Source organism: Osmerus eperlanus, chromosome 15, assembly GCF_963692335.1.
Source record: "Osmerus eperlanus chromosome 15, fOsmEpe2.1, whole genome shotgun sequence".
NCBI lineage: Eukaryota > Metazoa > Chordata > Actinopteri > Osmeriformes > Osmeridae > Osmerus > Osmerus eperlanus.
Genome location: NC_085032.1, coordinates 11,825,912 through 11,844,408, shown reverse-complemented (window position 1 = coordinate 11,844,408; position 18,497 = coordinate 11,825,912). Strand labels below are relative to the sequence as shown.

The 18,497-nt window shown below is 48.7% G+C and overlaps 1 protein-coding gene across 1 annotated transcript in view; it reads left to right on the top strand.

Annotated features, from left to right (window-relative positions):
• tmem108 (transmembrane protein 108) overlaps positions 1-18,497 on the top strand; it is a 31,706-nt gene continuing 13,209 nt past the window's right edge. The window contains exons 1-2 of the mRNA XM_062480357.1: positions 1-8; positions 698-795. Of these exons, the coding sequence (XP_062336341.1) occupies positions 1-8; positions 698-795 (106 nt within the window). The remainder of the gene's footprint in view (positions 9-697; positions 796-18,497) is intronic.

The following is an 18,497-nucleotide window of genomic DNA, read 5'->3' as shown; positions in this document are numbered from 1 at the left end:
ATGTTGTGGTGAGGATTGGAAAGCGACGATAAGTGTAAATATGTTTGTGCACTTGAGATAGACCACTCATAGTTTACGTTACATGGCATAACCTTTAAAACAAAAATAATGTGTTTTATTCAACACTAGTGCATGATGGTATCCTCATTTGTAATGATTGTTTAATCCCTTTATTGTTCAGACTTGTGAGTGACCTACAGGCGGCCCTGTTTTCTTAGCGGGACAATTAATGCTAATCCGACGGAGCCCCGGGAAACCTCGCCTCTAATCTGAGTCAGGACACACAAAAAATGTGCCTGCTGTTGCAGTAGTGTGTCCTCATTAAAATTCCACATCCGTACGTACATTTGCCACGAAAATCACTCAGTGCTTTCCGCGCTTGGGTGGCACAGACATAGCGCACCTCTATGATCACATACGATGCCCGTGCTCACTACCAAGCCTGTTGCAAGCAGGACTTCGCAAATGTAATGGTCTCATCTCCACGACAACGAGCATAACCAGAGAATTCCAAACCGATTTTAAAGGTGGCTCCCCGCCGTCCTCCTATTGTGCAGCGCTTCAGCTAACTGTAGTTTCCCAGGGGACTTGACTAAAGCCACTGGGGTAGCTGGAACACATAGTTGGAGCTGCATCGGATAGAACATGAAGCTCATGTGACATTGTCGGTCTGATGGCAACATGTGCGTGCGGCTAGCGTGAGGAAGAGCGGTGACACAGCGGCTTTCTGTAGTCTGGGTTCATTTCTCTCGGATACGCGAAGTACCCGAACTGACGACGCACCTTGTGTAGTAGGTAAGCAGATTCTGTCATTGATTAACCCCATCCTTTCCAATATGGTGTGTTTATCGCATCCCTACATACGTTATTGTACATTATTTGGAGTTTATTCTTTATATAAATATGCCCAATGCTGTCTATAGTATTACGCCGGACTGCTTAGCTCACACGGAGTGCGTTTCTGTGAACCAAGGCTGAGAGCTACATATTTCGCTATGAGAACAGCTGCAGTACAGTTTTCTTTTTGCGCGCGAGTGTTTTGGATAGGGCTACTTGACTGAAGGTTCTCATCTATTCATGTGAAACTTGGGGCATTCTTTGTTGTTGACAGCTGTCATGGATAACCATGTCAGTGTTTACATTAAACATGGCTGAGGAATGGGTTGATAAACCGAACTCAACGAACGTTATGCCCCTCAGTCATTGATCTGCCCGTCGTCAAGGTATTAATTGACGTTTGTGGTAAACCTCGTATTGATAAACGCTGAGAAAAGCGGAGTCATCTGAGTTGTGCCTCTCACGGAGAACGTTGCAGTCCCAATGAATGTTGACAAGAGGTTGAAGAGATCACTTACAACTTCACATGTATGTTGGTTGTTAAGTTAAATGTGCCTTGTATGCTTTTACTGAATTGAGGTAACACAACTAGAGAAGACAGAGAGGGGTTACTGTTGGGAACTCCGTGTAATAATAATACCCTTATTGTTTAATAACTAAAGGGTATCATATAATATTTTGCTTCTCCAATGTGAATTAATGTGCTACATTTTTCTTTGTAGAACATTAGGCCCTTACTCGATTTTCACAAACTGTTATTATCCTTGGTTAAAATAGGTAAGGGGTTGCCAGTGTAGAAGACAACAAGGTAGTAAAGCAGAATGTTTATACCATGCTGTCCTTAAAGGTGTTTTTTCCTCTATCTCTAGTAACAGGCTGGAACAAAGCGGATAGTAAGGTTTACTCTCTTAAAAAGAGAGGCTGCATCTTCTCCAAGTCAGGAATCACTATAGACCCATTCTTCTCCTGAGAACTTGTGCTTTGCATTCGTGTAGACGGCTTGGTGGTAAAGAGCATACTAAGTGCATAGTAATAGAACCAGCCGGTCATTCTCTCCATTGTGAGTGGAATGTTTGGTCTGCCGTTTCTCCCCAGACCCCCCCACCCCTACCCCCTCTTTGTTCCAGAGACAATTCTCCACTGCTGTGTGTACAATGGCGGGAGACGGGGGGAGGGTCAGCGAGGGGCATTGACATGTGTGCCTGACAGCTTCCTCAGGGCCGGAGCACCCGCTGGGGTTCTCTAAAGAGACAGGAGAACATACAAGACACAGAACACATGATCGATCTATTTAGGATGTCTTGAGTTGGGGACAAGAGGCTTGGAGACAGTCCAATGGCTCAGGGAAGAAAACCGATTATGTTGTAAAAGGGCTGATCTATTTCTGTTTACAGAAGATGATCAGAGACAGTCATCTGGAAATGGGAATCAAACTGTCAAAGGGAAAGGTCAAAGTTAGACACCCATATGTATTCCCCCTTGTGTTCAATACAAACTCAATTTAACCTAACTCTTATGGGTTATGTTAATAGATGTACTATAGGACTGATTTAGATTGATTTCAGTGTTGTGGTTGTCTAACTGCAGGGGTCACACACAGAGGTTGCCAGGCCTTCCATCTGACAGATTTGTGGGTTAAGCTGGTCAAGTCTTCCTCATCTTCTCTGACGTGACCAGCCTGATGGAGGCCAGTGCTCGGAGAATGTGTATCGACTGCCTGGTATTGACTGTCACGCACGCCAACTTAGAGGATTATCTGTCTTCTGTCAGAAGAAGAGGCTTTTGAGGGACTGAGCTGCAGGTGGACTTTTCCATTCTGGCTTATCAAACGTTTGAGGAGAAGTTGATGTCACTGGTTGGAAGCAAAACACACAGAAAGTATCAACTTTCCCACCAAAAACACCACGCCTCCCCAAACAAAGTTATCTGGGATGTTCCAGGAAAAAGGAACATCTGGTGCCTGAACTGTGGAGATGCTGAAAGGCAAGCTATGGGAACAGTGGTTGTTACATAATAGGATCTATGGGTGTGTGGATTGGGTTATTTTTGTGCTTTTTGAAGCTAATTTACTTAAAATAACAAAATAAGATGTAAAAAACAAGAAAATGATGGGTGGACAACACCCAGCAGCACTGCCAAGATTTAAGAACCACATCCAAGTTTGACCTGACTGTGAGTCACAGTTTCAGGACACATTGCAGGACAGACAAGGGTCAAGCATGGGACAGTGTTGGAATGCAGGACTGGGACACCGGGGCTCATAAGTGACCTCATGACTGGTAGAGAATGGTACAGCAGTGAGAGCTGGAATTTGCCCGTGTGGGTAAATACCGCCCCTGCTCACTTTACAGTATGTGCTTACTGCTCACTTTACAGTATGTGCTTAGGCTGGATGGACTTAGAACCTTCCCCAGGGAGGGTGAAAACCCCCCTGAGTGAAAACAGAACAGAAGCAGGGGCATGCCATCAAACAAACAGCCATCGCTGTTTCTACTCCTGTCATTTTTCGAAATGCCAGAAGGCATTAGCGAACACCCTGCCGGCGCCCCCACTCAGCTGCTTTGAAAATGTATTTCCATTCAAACCCCAAAGAGGTGAGGGTTCCCACAGCAACTACAGGAATTGGTGCTGTAAAAATTATTTTTCTCTGCTTTTCAGAAAAAAGAAAAAAAATCCCCCCTCCTCTCTGATAATTCCATCAGTGAGAAAAGAGCCCAAAGTGCCAGTCAAGCAGAACCACCGGCCTTACCACCAGCACCAACAAAAACAAGCCCTGGCCCCAGCTGCTCCTAATCCCAGCAGTGGCCCCGGGGGTGGCAGAGAGAGACGAGGAGGGGGTCAGGAAAGTGCTGCAAATGGATAACTGACCATTATGGTGATCAAAGTGTGAGTGTGTGGGGGGGCTCGATGTGCACGGGGAGATAAGAACGGTGGTCCGGCTGGGCGTCAGGACGACCGGGCCTGCTTACTGGGGGAGAAATTCCTGACATTCCTAATATGCAGCCACGCCAATCTGATCTGTGACTCCACCCACTGACGTCCTGGTAACCTTTGTGCCAATGGGCTCATGGGAGAAGGGCCCTCTCTTGACCCCCAACCCTCTTTGTACAGTCCCACTGGTCCTTAATCCTCTGTAGATGGCAATGTAGAGGGTTTTTTGCAGGTATGTCCTTTACTCAGTGTGGGCCTGGTGGGGAAGCACTCTTACCGTAAGCAGGAGGATTAAACAGGTTCTTTATTAGCAGATTGCAGAGCCGGAGCTCCTTTTCAATATTGTTTTTCGTAATCTAAGCCCAGTCTGCCTGTCCCCAAAACACAGCAAAACAAGCAGCTTTCAGGGCTTGGAAGTTTATTAACCTGCTTAACGGGAAACTCTTAGATGATCCTTAGCCCAGCTCTGTGTAGAACCAGTATTATTTGGAGGATCTGAGCGTGCTGGGAGGGTTACTCTAGCGAGCCAGCTACTCAAGCCCATAAGACTGTTGAGTAAGAGATGATGATGGTTGTCTAGACTTTCATGTAATGTTTCAGAAGACTGAAACCTGTGTCACAGAATGAGTTTAGTAATCAAAGTTTCATAATGGCGATTGGTTAAATGAAGGCCTACTTTATTGTTGTTTATCTGTTGACTAGGCCTTATTTTTGGTTTTTATGTAGACAGTTGAGTCTTATATCTGTCCGTGAGCAGAGAGACACACGGCCATTCCCAGAAGCACAGCTCAATCCCCTTAAGGGTTTGGGGTTTGCAAATCTCTGGTACCCTTTGTACAAGGAATGTCATAAGGTAGAGCTTAACATTAGGCTTTATCCTCCTGGTGGTTGCTTTTTCTTCAAAATGTCTGCATTCTCGACCAGATCTCTCCAAGTCTTTTGTTTCCCAGTTGATTGAAAGCTTTTAAAACATTGTCCTCTAAGTTATGTCAGATATGATACCTGAATGAACTGTAAAAGGCTTGGTTAGACTGGGTAATGTAGTCTCTGGGGATGGAAAGAGACTCAGAAACTGAGGAAGAGATTCCAGTGGATAGAGGAGACTGCGAGGGCACCTGTTTACGATCAATCAGCACTTTTTATGTCCTGCTGCTGAATGAGCCTAATAGGATTATGAGCCAAAGAAGGAAGAGTAGGAGGACAAGAGGAAGAGAGGGGGAAGTATTGGGGGGGCATCCGCTTAGGGTCATGTGATGGAGAGGAAAAATGATGACAGGTGTCAACCTCCTTCCTGATTATTGAGAGCGGGGCTTTGACTGAGGCAGGGGATGGGGTAGAAGCTGGGGTTGTTGGACTCAACCTGCACTAATGGCTGACAGGTTGTGACCCTTGCTAACAAGCTAGCAAATCACCAACCTCGCCTCTCAAAGTGGAGCTCTCTGATGTGTTTTTGTGAAGGGTGAGCTTGTGCTCTTCAGTTTCCTAGGCAACTTCTTTGATACTCTCTGTTCAACCAGAATTAATACTGAGTTCTGGTGACTCATGTCACTACTGTATCTCGTTCTTGAGGGGATTTTGAGGAGTTCATTGATTGATTAAATCCATTGGGGCGATAAAAAAATACATACATCGCCAGAACATGTATTGAAAATCATCTAAATGTAGGTTTTGTGCCTTATTTTTGAGTAAATCTCAACAGTTAAGCCCAACCCTTTGTCCCCCAGTCCCCTCAGACAGGCACCATATGCTGTGGAGACCCAGGGGAGACCTTAGTGGGCTCCCATGTCACTGTCACCGGTTAATCACTAATGGGGAACGTTTGGGAGATTTGCCCCCCTTGCCCCAGCTCTGCCCCCACCCCCTCTCAGTTAGAACCTTCTCTCTTCTTCAAATCACAGATTTTCTCTTCCAAACCCACCATCCTCCCCTCATTACTTGAGGGAACCCCTCCGACCCCCTGTTCTTGGGTTTATTAAACCCTCTCGGCCAACAGTTTTGCATGAAGACAAGGCAGTCGGTAAAGCACATCTCTGTCTTTGGTCCCATTCATTAGTGTGCCAACTCCCAACGTTTTGGTTCATAAACCCTCCGCTCTCCATCCAGACCGAGTGTGTCTCTTCCTGCCGGTCCTGCCTCTGCTGCATATGACTCATTTCATGGCTGCTGGCTTAACTGATTGATTGGTTGAGTAGAGTGAGGCCTTGCTGATGTCCATTATATACAGAAACTGCAAGCCAGAGACCCACCCTTCTTTGTCAGGGTCACTTGAGGTATCCGTGGAGTGTCTCAGACAGGAACAGGAAAACGATGATATGGAAGATCTTCAGCAGCTGGTCAATGCCAGAAAGAGAGATAGATGGGGAAAGAGTGAAATGCAGAAGATGGTGCTGGAGAGGTTTGGAGCTCTGAGGTCTGAATTGGTTGGTAGGTGCTCTTTCATAGTTAAGAGAAAGGATGTTGAGCTGGTCTCAGCTTCACCCCACGGTGTCACTGTAACTGTTAATTTGCCCTAATCACCAAATTAGCCACTCTTGGGAAAACATTGTGTGTTAATATAGGAGACTATTGGTGCATCTCATCACCAATTAAGGAGTACTTCATATGGTTCTGTCTTTTTTACTCCTCTCTCTCTCTCTCTCTCTCTCCATCTCTCTCTCCCCCTTTCCTCTATCTCTCTGTATTTCTTATCTTGCTCTCTCTCTCTCCCTCACACACACACACTCTCTCTCTCTCTCTCTCTCTCTCTCTCTCTCTCTCTCTTCCTCCTTCCCCCCCGCCCCTCTCTCCACTAAGAGTTCTTGGTCCCTGGAGGTAGAAGTGGAACTGTCTGGTAATCTGAGACAGCATTAAATATTGAATAAGATGGAGCGAGGCGTCGTCACCGCAAATTAATTTCCATATACAGAGCTGCTGACGATCATGAATAAAGGAGAGGGGAGGGGGGGGGGTTGGAACACACACACTGCATGAGTGTGTGTGATTTTGCCTTGAGTATGCGTGTGTGAATGAGTATGTGACAAGGGTGGTGGTGTGAGTGTGGGGGGTCTAGCTAAACTAGCAGTGTCACCATGGAGACAGTGGCATCATTGAAGGGATGTATGGGGATGCTGGAGTGGACACTCAGACACACACACACACACCAAAACTGCTAAAAGCGTGCTACTCTTTCATAAAGTTGGTGGTCTAATCTCCAGAATATTGAATAGCTCTCTTGGCTGGGCTCAATCTCAGCATACAGGAAGTAGCTGTACTTTGAGGTGTCCTTCACCCTCTCTCACTGCTGTGGTGATCTGGCCCAGAGCTCAACACTTGAGTTATGGGTTACGTGTCTCTGGAGCCGGGCCCGCCGTCCTCCATGTGTTCTGTGTTCTCTTCCCCTGATTGGCGGTGTTCCCTTCCACCATTGGCTGTGTGTTCTGTAGCCACTCCCCTGATTGGCTGTGTGTTGGGGCAGCATTCTAGATGCAGCTCCCTGATACAGAGCCAGCCTCTTGTAGCCCCTGGACACACATCTCCTTCTCCTCCAACAGTCTCCTTGAGCCAGTGAGGCCGGGGGAGAAGAGATGACTTGGCGTTTGGCTCGTCAGTCAAGTCGCACATAAATCCTATAAAGTGGTTGGGATACGGGACTCTTTGTAAAAACACTGCAGTTTGTTGCAGTATATTCAGTCAAACATGCTTTCGAGACTGGACTTATTGTGTGTGTGCCCCCTTGTTTGTTTGTTTTTTGGGGGGTGTTCTGCTTTGCGTAAGCAATAATTGTGTGTGTGATGATAGAGGTGATGCACTTCTGACTACTAGAAGTGTTCCATCTCTTTCACACACACACACACCGTTTTGTTGTCTGCTGTGCTGCAGTCATCGCCTCTAGAAACCGTCACCACAGCAACTCTTAAAATAATGTCAGTATGGCTCCCTCCGACGTCTGCCAGGGGCTCTCTCTCTCCCCTTCGCTCGCTCACTCCCTCTCCCGCCCCCTCTCTCGCTCCCTCTCGCTCCCTCTCTCTCCCTCTCTCTCTCCCTCGCTCGCTCCCCTCATTCTTCACTCTTCTGCTAATAATAGATGCTGCTGATCATCCCGACTCATTGTCCCACACACAACAGCTCGGCGGAGCAAGTGATAAAGGAGGAGAAGAAAGAGAGAGCGAGCGAGAGACTCCTGCAGGCTTTCACCCGTTCGCTCCTCAGCCGGGAGACGCTCCCCAGGGTCGGGCGTTTGACATTTAACTAACACCTCCATAAACAGACCAGAGGAATGCCATTGACATTCATTCAGCCTGGCACGGTCCCTCCCTCGCTAGGCGTGTTTCGTGTCCTCGCCACCGCGATCCATCACGGGTCTGGATGCTTTCTACAACACACAATGTTGGCCTCTCCAGAACTAAGGCTTTTAACTGCAACCAACAAAACTTTCATATCTAGTATTATATGTTCCTCTGTACGCTTGAACAGGCATGATGCTTCTGAGAGTGGGGTGAAAACCTGGGAGGGGGGAGAGGGTCAACATATTCAGCTCATTTTTGCCTGGTTTGAAACCAGTTTATGGCTAGCTTTATAGTCTGTCTGTGTGTGTGTGATCAATCATGTTGTTTCCTAGCCAGCAAGCTCTGCTCTCGTCTCCAGTCATCCACCAGGGCCGACCACACCCCTGTGTCTGTTTACCTATTCATGTATTCACCCATGAGGGATAGCACAGGTATATCCAACACTCCATCTCCTGTCAAGAAAAGGTTGGTGCCACAGGTTGGTGGCTATGTTTCGCCTTCAAAATACTTCCAACTCACAAACGCACGCATATTTGCACACACTGCCACAAACACGCAAACTTTTTATATCGACAAACACACACACACCCTAACCAAGACGTCGGTTGTCCCAGGCGACCAGGCCAGCGTGTTGATAATTAGCGTGCTTGAGCGCGAGCGTTGATTGCTTCATTATTCTCCAGATAAGCGCCCGTGTTAGCCGCTTGATGGATGCAGCGGGGGTTGACAGTAATCCAGTCTCCTGCCTCTTCATAACCACGGCTCTTGTCAGAACAGAGGAGCGCCTCTCACCCACAGTATGAGCCGTGTGTGTTTACTGGGTACAGCCTTCACCCTTTCAGAGGGCGACACAGTAATGAAGCCAGCGCCAGGTCTCCACACACCTAGGCCGAACGCAATTAGTGGGCTACGCCACTCTCAGAGCCGGGGTGTAATTACTGCAGGGCCTTGATGATAACGCCAACATTAGGGCAGGAATCTCCATCGCTGTTGCCGGGTAGAACTCATGGAAAGACAGGGCTTTGATGGGAGCATCATCGTGTCTCCTGCCTTTTTTACTTCAAAGGCTTTCCTCTGAGATAATTGGCCACCCCATGCTGGTTAGAAATAGAGATGTGTTTTTGTGTCGGTTGGCACCATCTACTATGGCTTCTGCTTTTCTTCTTCGTTACCACTGTGACATACCAAGAAGGGGGCTTAAGTCGTGGTGAGGTAGAGAGCTGGGGCCAGTGACGACTGTCACTGAGAACACAGCCACCACTCAGCCGTGAGGTAGGACGGAGAAGCTGTCTGTTTGCTTTCTCTCCCTGGCTCCTGTCTCCCCCTGACTCTCATAACAGCCTACACAGGCCTTCTCTTAAGGCCCGAGGTCCTGCTTCAGTCACCGGGGCTGTAATCATGGCTGTCCTTCAGACGCTGCTGGGAAAGGTCAGCTCTGGTTCCCCAGCACCTCCCTCCTGAGCTGCAGAATTACTCCCAGGGCAGGTCTATCGCAAACTGCCACAGTCAGTCAGACAGACTTACTCAGGATCTGCAGACTGAACAGGGTGACCGCTGGGTTGCTGTTGTTTAACCCTTGTGCTGCCTTCGGGTCACATGACCCAAAGGTTCATAACGAACCATCGTTGTGTTTACCCAATTTTACCCAATACAAAAACAAATAAAAATAATTTTCTTTTAACCTTTGCAATGTGGGGGGTCTGAGACAGCCCAACGGTTAAAAGAAAATGCTTCACTTTGTTTTTGTATGCGGTAAAGTTGTCACAATACGACGGTGGGTCACAATGACTGATGGGTCAGAATGACCCGAAGATAACACAAGGGTTAAGGTTGTGCTTTATCTACTGTTGCAGCCAGAGTATCAAGGGAATAAGATCCAGTTAAATTCCATAAATCAATTATGCTTTTAATTTGTCTCACAGTTCTACTTTGTTGGTTTCCTTGCAGTTAGTGTGCCCAAGCTTTCAACAGTATTTGCAAATATTAATTGACCCAGGCCTACCAGACAATGACAGTGGCAGTCTGTTAGTGAAGTTCCTTCAGTTTTCAGTTCCGTCGTCTCGTGTAGTCTGTCAGCCTTAATCAGGGAGTAATTAACCAAGCTAATGGTTTATGTTTGTGTCCAGCTTCTCCAGTTTGGTTTGTGTTTGCGTGTGTGTGCAGCCAGACACGCTTTCGGGGACATCGGCTCTCCGAGTTAATCCGTCTCACTAATAGCGGGGGACTGAGCTTTGGAGGGGTGATGAGAACAATACAGGGCCCATCCATCCCTCTCCCCCCCCCCCTCTCCCCCCTCTCCCTCCCTCCCCCGTCTTCCCCCTCCCCCCTCTCCCTCCCTCTCTTTCTCTCTGTATTCTCTTGACACCTGGTTGCTCCCTGCTGGAAATTTCTGGTTTTTGGCCGCTTTCCACAGACTCTCTCTCACCTCCCCGCCTCACAGCCGTGTACTGGACACTTCAACACTCAAGGAAGCCTGGTACAATGTCCCTCCCCGATACACTATCCCCTTCAGTCCCCCCCCCCCCCCCCCCCCCCATCCTCACACACAGCACATCCTTCCTCCCTGGCCTCTGTTCCTGCCATTGTCAAGGTGACAGGGGTCTGCGTCAGGAGGTCAAATTAGTGAGTATACGAAGCTTCCTGAACCTATAGCTTCCTGATGTTTTACTTTCCTGAAGTGTGTGTGTGTGGGGGGGGGGGGGGTCGCTGTTCTTGTTTTGCATGTTTGTTTTGTGTGTATGTCTGTGTGTGTGCATGTATGTAGTATGTACGTGTGTGTCTTTGTACAGTATGTTGTGTGTGTGTGTTTGTAGCCGTGTAACTGTCAGCGTGTAAAAAGAGGGAGGTAGGGTTAGAGACACACTGGAAAGTAGGCAGTCCTTTTGTGTTGCCTGGACACACAGGCTTGTTGAAGGTACCTCATGGAAATTCCAGAACTTTCCAGGGGAGCTTTCCTTTACCCTGTACCGGACATAGCTTTGGAGTGGGTCACCGTTTCAAAACACAGAGAATGGAGAGAATACACAGATCTCCACAGGAAAAAATAACTACCAGAGTTCGTCATCCTGTTTGTTGATCCATCTTTGAAATACTGTTTTCTTCTTGCTTGCATCATTCAATCGGCAAACAGGTTGTTTGAGTAAGAGTCTGGCATTGTTCTGCATGTTGATTTGAGACTCTTCTGAATCTTGTGAATGAGAAGTCTTGAAGGCTATTTAACTAGGGGTGGAGGTTAAGGGAGCACAGCCTTCAAAATAATGAGTCCCAACTTCCAACACTGACCCATCACTCCAGGACTTAGTCTTATATCTGTTCCCAACATGGCGTGCTGACCCGAATGTTACTAACACCCATAATCCCAGAGATGAAACCTGCCAATAGTATTACTCCATGTGCGAAATGATTCCGGAAATCCAACGTACCTGGCTAGCAGGAAGTGTTGGCAGAGAGGAGGCATGTCATGCGCTCTGCACGCCCACGGGTCACAACCCCCCATCTGTGATATTACCCTCCTCTGTTTTAATCTGTCATGCAGAAACGCCTTGAGGCTGTTCAAAATGCCTTTCATGTTAATGCACAATACTTTATTAGAAGACATGAATCATTTAGACGAGCAGCTGGATACTTCCCCACTGTGTGTGTGTTCCTCTTCAGAACAGAATCCATCTATACAGACTACGGTATACAGTAGTTGCTCAATAGACGTTTCGGGAACTCAAAACTTTTGATGTTCAATTACAAAAACTCTGTTCATGTCTGTGTCGTGTGGGTCTGTGTCTTGTGGGTCTGTGTCCTGTGGGTCTGTGTTGTGTGGGTCTGTGTCGTGAGGGTCTGTGTCGTGAGGGTCTGTGTCGTGTGGGTCTGTGTCGTGAGGGTCTGTGTCGTGTGGGTCTGTGTCGTGTGGGTCTGTGTCGTGAGGGTCTGTGTCGTGAGGGTCTGTGTCGTGTGGGTCTGTGTCGTGAGGGTCTGTGTCGTGAGGGTCTGTGTCCTGTGGGTCTGTGTCGTGAGGGTCTGTGTCGTGTGGGTCTGTGTCGTGAGGATCTGTGTCGTGAGGGTCTGTGTCGTGAGGATCTGTGTCGTGAGGGTCTGTGTCCTGTGGGTCTGTGTCGTGAGGGTCTGTGTCCTGTGGGTCTGTGTCCTGTGGGTCTGTGTCCTGTGGGTCTGTGTCGTGTGGGTCTGTGTCGTGAGGGTCTGTGTCGTGAGGATCTGTGTCGTGAGGGTCTGTGTCGTGAGGATCTGTGTCGTGAGGGTCTGTGTCCTGTGGGTCTGTGTCGTGAGGGTCTGTGTCCTGTGGGTCTGTGTCCTGTGGGTCTGTGTCGTGTGGGTCTGTGTCGTGAGGGTCTGTGTCGTGAGGGTCTGTGTCGTGAGGGTCTGTGTCCTGTGGGTCTGTGTCGTGAGGGTCTGTGTCGTGAGGGTCTGTGTCCTGTGGGTCTGTGTCGTGTGGGTCTGTGTCCTGTGGGTCTGTGTCGTGAGGGTCTGTGTCGTGAGGGTCTGTGTCCTGTGGGTCTGTGTCGTGTGGGTCTGTGTCCTGTGGGTCTGTGTCGTGAGGGTCTGTGTCCTGTGGGTCTGTGTCGTGAGGGTCTGTGTCGTGTGGGTCTGTGTCGTGAGGATCTGTGTCGTGAGGGTCTGTGTCGTGAGGATCTGTGTCGTGAGGATCTGTGTCGTGAGGGTCTGTGTCCTGTGGGTCTGTGTCCTGTGGGTCTGTGTCCTGTGGGTCTGTGTCCTGTGGGTCTGTGTCCTGTGGGTCTGTGTCCTGTGACAGGCTCTGACGTCACAGCGTAACAGGGTCGGTGGGTCCTGGGAGGGGGGGGGGGGCGGGGGGGAGGCTACGAAGCCCAGTGGGAAGAAGGAGGATGGATGGAGGTCTGACAGTTTCCCCCGGCGTGGCGACGCTACTGCTGTGCAACGCTGGCTTTATGCAGGGCTGCCTGCTCGCTGGGCTGTTTGTCTTCATACAGGCCTAACAGCTCCTGATGACACCTGGCTCCTTCTGTTCACTGTCTCTGGGGCTAAAAATATATCTTCCTGTTTTTTTTCCCCACCAATCAGGGTGGCTTGGCTGGACACTGAGGTCTCAATGGTGGGGAACGTTGTACCTTCCATGGTGCATTCACTCTGGAGACCTGTGTCTGAAACACTGCCTGGGTAGGGATATGGTTCACAAAGCAGAAATGAACACAAACGACATTTCCATTCATTTTGAACAGTTAAATATTGTATGCTCAGGACCTGAGGAGTATGTTTGTGCGTTTTAGAGTTTACCAGACTGTTCCAAAAGTGAATGCCAATGGTCATCCTTAGTGAATCAGTTCATCTTAGCAACATTATCTAGAACTCTTTGAACAAGTGAACAGTAGTCTGTCAGTCTGTGTCGCCTGTCACTCTCTCTCACACACACACACACACAGACACACACACGAGAAGGAGTGACAGGTGTCCCACTTGATTGATTGACTGAGGGAGGACACACAAACCTCACAGCTTGGCTTTACTAGAACCCTGGCTTAAACATCTCCCCCCCCCCCCCCCCCCCTCAATCAGTCAAACATGTTCCCGGTATTGTCATTCATATCACAATGTCAGTGCCTCGCCCAGAAACTGAAAAAGCTCTGTTGTGTGTGTTGAGGTTAACATATTGAGGTGAATGACTGCACGTCATGAAGCTACCCATCCTAAAAGTTTGAGTTTGCTATGCTTTTCATGCCTTTCATTTAGGAACTGCTCTGAGTCAGCTGGTAGTTTGTTCGCTCTCAAGTCAAAACTACAGACACTTACTGGATCATCCCTCTCTAGAGCACTGACACTTATAGATTAGAGGAAGAGACTGAAAAGCCAGCCTGAAGCTACAGAGATGAAAGTGAGATGCGCTAAAGGAGTTTCAAGGGAGTGCAGCGTGAAGGATGATGGGAAGCTAATGCTACAACATCTAGTCATGTCTCACGCTCAGAGATCACAGCTCAGAAATGTCTGGCAGCTCCTCTCTGATAACCTCTCCCTAACCGGAGAACCATCAGGATGAAGCAGCAATCTGTGGTTGGTCTGTTTACATTTTGTACTGCTTCCTCTCTGGTACAGATCGTCCCCCAGCAGGCAAAAAAAAGAAAAAAATAGTCAAAAGGCCTGCAGTGTTACCACCAGATTGTCACTCAGTCAAGGGCTTGATGCCAGCTTTGGTATCTGACTTCTAAGAACCAGCCTGCCAACAACAGCCTGTCAGCCAGTCTGTCAACCAGCCCAACAGCTATCAAACCCTAGTACAATACAAGCACACAATCAGCGCCCGATTAAGCTTGAGTTTTGATAGCCAATCAAGTGGCCCCATGGGAAGGGGAGGAGTTTAACTGTCATTGATTGGGGGTTAAATGGCTTCATGCCCCTGTGTTATCTGCTGCTAGGGATTTATTGATTACACAGTCCAGTAATCAATAACCCCACACAGAGGAGGGGCCGGATTAACATGTCTGTCTGTTTTTCTGACTGGTTGGCTGCTGGACTGAGATCTGTACATTCCTGAAGTGAGAGAGGATCCAGTGCTCAGTTTGACCTTGTGTTGTTCTGTGCACCTGACAATAAAAAACTTGAAACTTGATCCCAGATCATTCAGGACAGCTGTGAAACCAACTTGTGACCAAAGCAGCATCTCTGTGTGTCCAGAATGTGTTTTATGCTCCCTGTAACTTATCTGTGGCCCCCAGGGGTCTGCGTGCCTCTCTTGACTAAACAGTGTGACAGATCAACATGAATACCAGAGTTTGTGCTGTGGAAAGGGGGGGGGGGGGCATTTATCTCTACTGCAAGCCTCCGACACATTAGTGATGAGGTTGCTAACACCATGGTCATATCTCCCTAGCTTACAGCACTCAGTTATCAAGTTTGGACCCTCATATAGCTGTCATACTTACACAGAGTGTTCTCTCCTCTCTTCTCCTCTTGGTTCATTTGCGTAGACAATGTCAGAATTGGTGGAGGGCTCTGACAAGCATCACCCGCGAGTGTGTGATGTGTGGTGAATCTAAGTGTCAACTCAGACCGCCAGCCTGTTTTGGTGTGGCAGTGCATGCTTAGCGTCTGTGACAAGCGTTGCGAGAAACAGTATTCCTATTACTGCTAATCACGATGGGGACTTCAAAGCCACCGTCAGTCACCCCAGGGTCACACAAGGATATCATTACAGGGAGGAGCGAGAAGGAGAGATGAGGGTAGACAGGAAGGGAGAAAGACAGAGGACAAAGGGGGAGACAAGAAAAGAATGAGAGAGAATGAGAGAGAAATACAATGAGAGAGAGAGAGAGAGAGAGAGAGAGAGAGAGAGAGAGGAGAGAGAGAGAGAGAGGAGAGAGAGAGAGAGAGAGAGAGAGGAGGAGGAGAACATAGAAAGACGGATATTTACGACTGACACAGCAGGGTAAGATGTGCTGCATCCCAATCTCTCAGTCTTTACTGCCTGGATAGACAGCTTGTCAGGGACACAGAACCATATTCCAGTACCAACAGGGCATAGCACCAGGTTCTGGTGCATATAACCCAGTTCTGATACCAACAAGAGCACAAGAGCTCCTCTCTGGCAGCAGTCTAGGCTCTGATAGCTGGTGGAATGGCTAGGCACATCAGATCAATAAAAGACCTGTACCTAGTCTAGACATTGTGTGTGCATGTGTGTATGTGTGTGTAGCCTTATAAATGTGACCTCGGTGGTGGTAACAAGCAGCTTTCTAGGCTGTCAGATCATTCTAGCCTCAGCATAAAGCCTGTTACTGGGAAGGGCCAGACATTGGGCTATCAGCCAGGTCTCAGTATATGGTCTCCTGTGGACACTCATGCCATCAAGGGGGATGACTTTCTTATGTAACTCTGGAAGGTGGGTGTCTCCTGGGTCCTTTAGCCTGTCTCTACCAGCGCCAGTCCTGAGGTGTGTTTCAGAGTGTGAGAGTGTACTGTATATGTCAGGCGGTCCTGCCCCTTCCCAGTCCTCTTCCTCCTCCCTCCTCATCCTCCTGCTCCCTTGTATGGAGTTTTATGTAAGCCCCCCCTCTTGTTCACTCTCACCCCCCCCCCCCCCACCCCCCACACACACACACACAGGCTCAGATGAATGGGTGTAGAGAGGGCAGGCCTATGTGGTGACTAAGGGATGTATCAGAGTCTCTGCTCATCTGCTGAGTGGAGCCACTCCAGTGAATGAGATGAGAATGTGTGTGTGTGTGTGTGTGTGTGTGTGGGCGGATTTGAATGCGCTTGTGTGCCTTAATGGATGTGTGTGTAGGCAGTACTAGGCACGCTACCTACCTGTCTGCGTGTGAGTGTGTGAGTGCGTCAGCTTACAAACATCAGAGCTGGCTGGGGTATCAGAGCAAATCCAGTGGATCCCACCCACACACAAGAGCCCCAGCGCTGCCCAGCATGACGTAACAAATACACCCACACAGTAAACCCAGGTGCCCACGTACACTAACCGCTACATTGCGCAGCTCTGCTTCTGCCTTGATTGGTATTGGCAGGTGTATCATGGGAGTCAGGTGGCTGAGCGGTGAGGGAGTCAGGCTAGTAATCAGAAGGTTGCCAGTTCGATTCCCGGCCGTGCAAAAATGACGTTGTGTCCTTGGCCAAGGCACTTCACCCTACTTGCCTCGGGGGAATGTCCCTGTACTTACTGTAAGTCGCTCTGGATAAAAGCGTCTGCTAAATGACTAAATGTAAATGTAAATGTATCATCGGTGATGCCACACTGCTTTGCCTCACATTACTCATGGTGTCCATGGGGGCAGGGTGCCCAGAGCGGGAAGGGGGCAGGGGAGGGGGGGGGTTGTGGGTGGAGTGGACATGTTGAACAGTATTCTAACACTATTCTTCCATCTTCGCATGATAATATTTGTGTGACTGAGTGGAGAGTTTGTTTGTGTTTCAAATACAGATCAATATGCAAAGTGTTAATTTGTTGTTTGAAGTGCAGTAAACCATCCTGGTTCCAGCTGCCCCATGCCAGACATGCTTGTCGATGTCCCAGAAACTCAGCCTATCGCTGTCAGTGTGAGAGAAGCCCCCCCAGGGTTATGTAAGTGTCTGGTGTGGCCCAGCGAGGGAGCTGGGACGTGCCAATGTGTCAGTCCCCATCTCTTCCACAGGGTGAACGGCATGCTGGGATTCGAATGTCCTTTTAATGGCAGCTGGTAGGGGTTGCTCTATTGGTGTGTGTGTGTGTGTGTGTGTGTGTGTGTGTGCGTGTGCACAAATCTGATTGATGACCTGTGCTGGAGAGCCAGCCTGCTTGACGCAGCGTCAGCAGCAGAAGTCATCCTGTTGTCGGGGGCCACGGTTCGATGGAGCTCACTCTCTGAGCACAGTGACTCAGCAAGATGGCCGCCAGACTGGGGGTGGGCTTCGGCTAGAGGATTATTAAGATGATTAAAGCTTTGGCCGTTCCTGCCTTGCTGTAGGGGCCAGCTTAACCTGGTAGTGTTGCTCTGTAGATTGATGTTGATGTCGGGAATCCATACTGTAAACATGACATTGTTTTTGTCAGCAGGATGGCCAATCAAGTTAGCAGGCCTCTCCAAGGTCACAGCTGGTTTGTTTTCGGTTCTGTGAAGAATGTGTTGGCTTGAGTCAAATGGAATTGTTCATTGTGACACACCTGGCCATGGCGACATGAGATTAGCCTGCTGCCTTGAGCGTCGCTCTGTTGTCTGAGACGTCAGCAAGGGGCCATAAGGATGAAGGAGGGAAGTATAGGGGGGGATGAGGTGGATTGGAAGGGAGGTAGAGAAGGAAGAAACACGTGCAGATCGGAGAGCAAAACTTGGTCTCTCACTCTCTCGCTCTCTGTCTCCCCTATCTTGCTCTTCCCATCAAATGGATCCTGGATCTTCAAAGTAGTAGAGTCCAGACCTCCAGAGACTTCCCAGGCTTCAAGTGCTCCCTCTGGGTTGTTCTGAGACAGTGCTCCTTCTGGGTTGTTCTGAGACAGTGCTCCTTCTGGGTTGTTCTGAGACAGTGCTCCCTCTGGGTTGTTCTGAGACAGTGCTCCTTCTGGGTTGTTCTGAGACAGTGCTCCCTCTGGGTTGTTCTGAGACAGTGGGAAGCTGAGGCTGGTGCTGGTCTCTTACTGTAGCCTCTCCCCTGTAGAATGGAGGGAAGTCCAGAATTAACAGCATTGTTTCCCTGCTTGTCTGCTGAGACTGGGGCAGGGGGCCACTGGGAGATGGTCTGACAGATTTATTTCATTACTACGTCTCCGGTGACCTTGGTCCTTGATTCTGTCTCCAGACACACAACACACACACAGACACAAACAAACACACAAACACAATCCTCCTCGCATCTTTCTTCAGCCGGACTATTTAGAGCTGCAGATTGTTTGTGGACACATGCCTGTCAACATGCTAACAAACACAGAGCCTGTGCTGGGAGGATGGTACATTGTTACTGGCATTTGTATTGAGTCTATTCTTTATGTGATTCTGACAA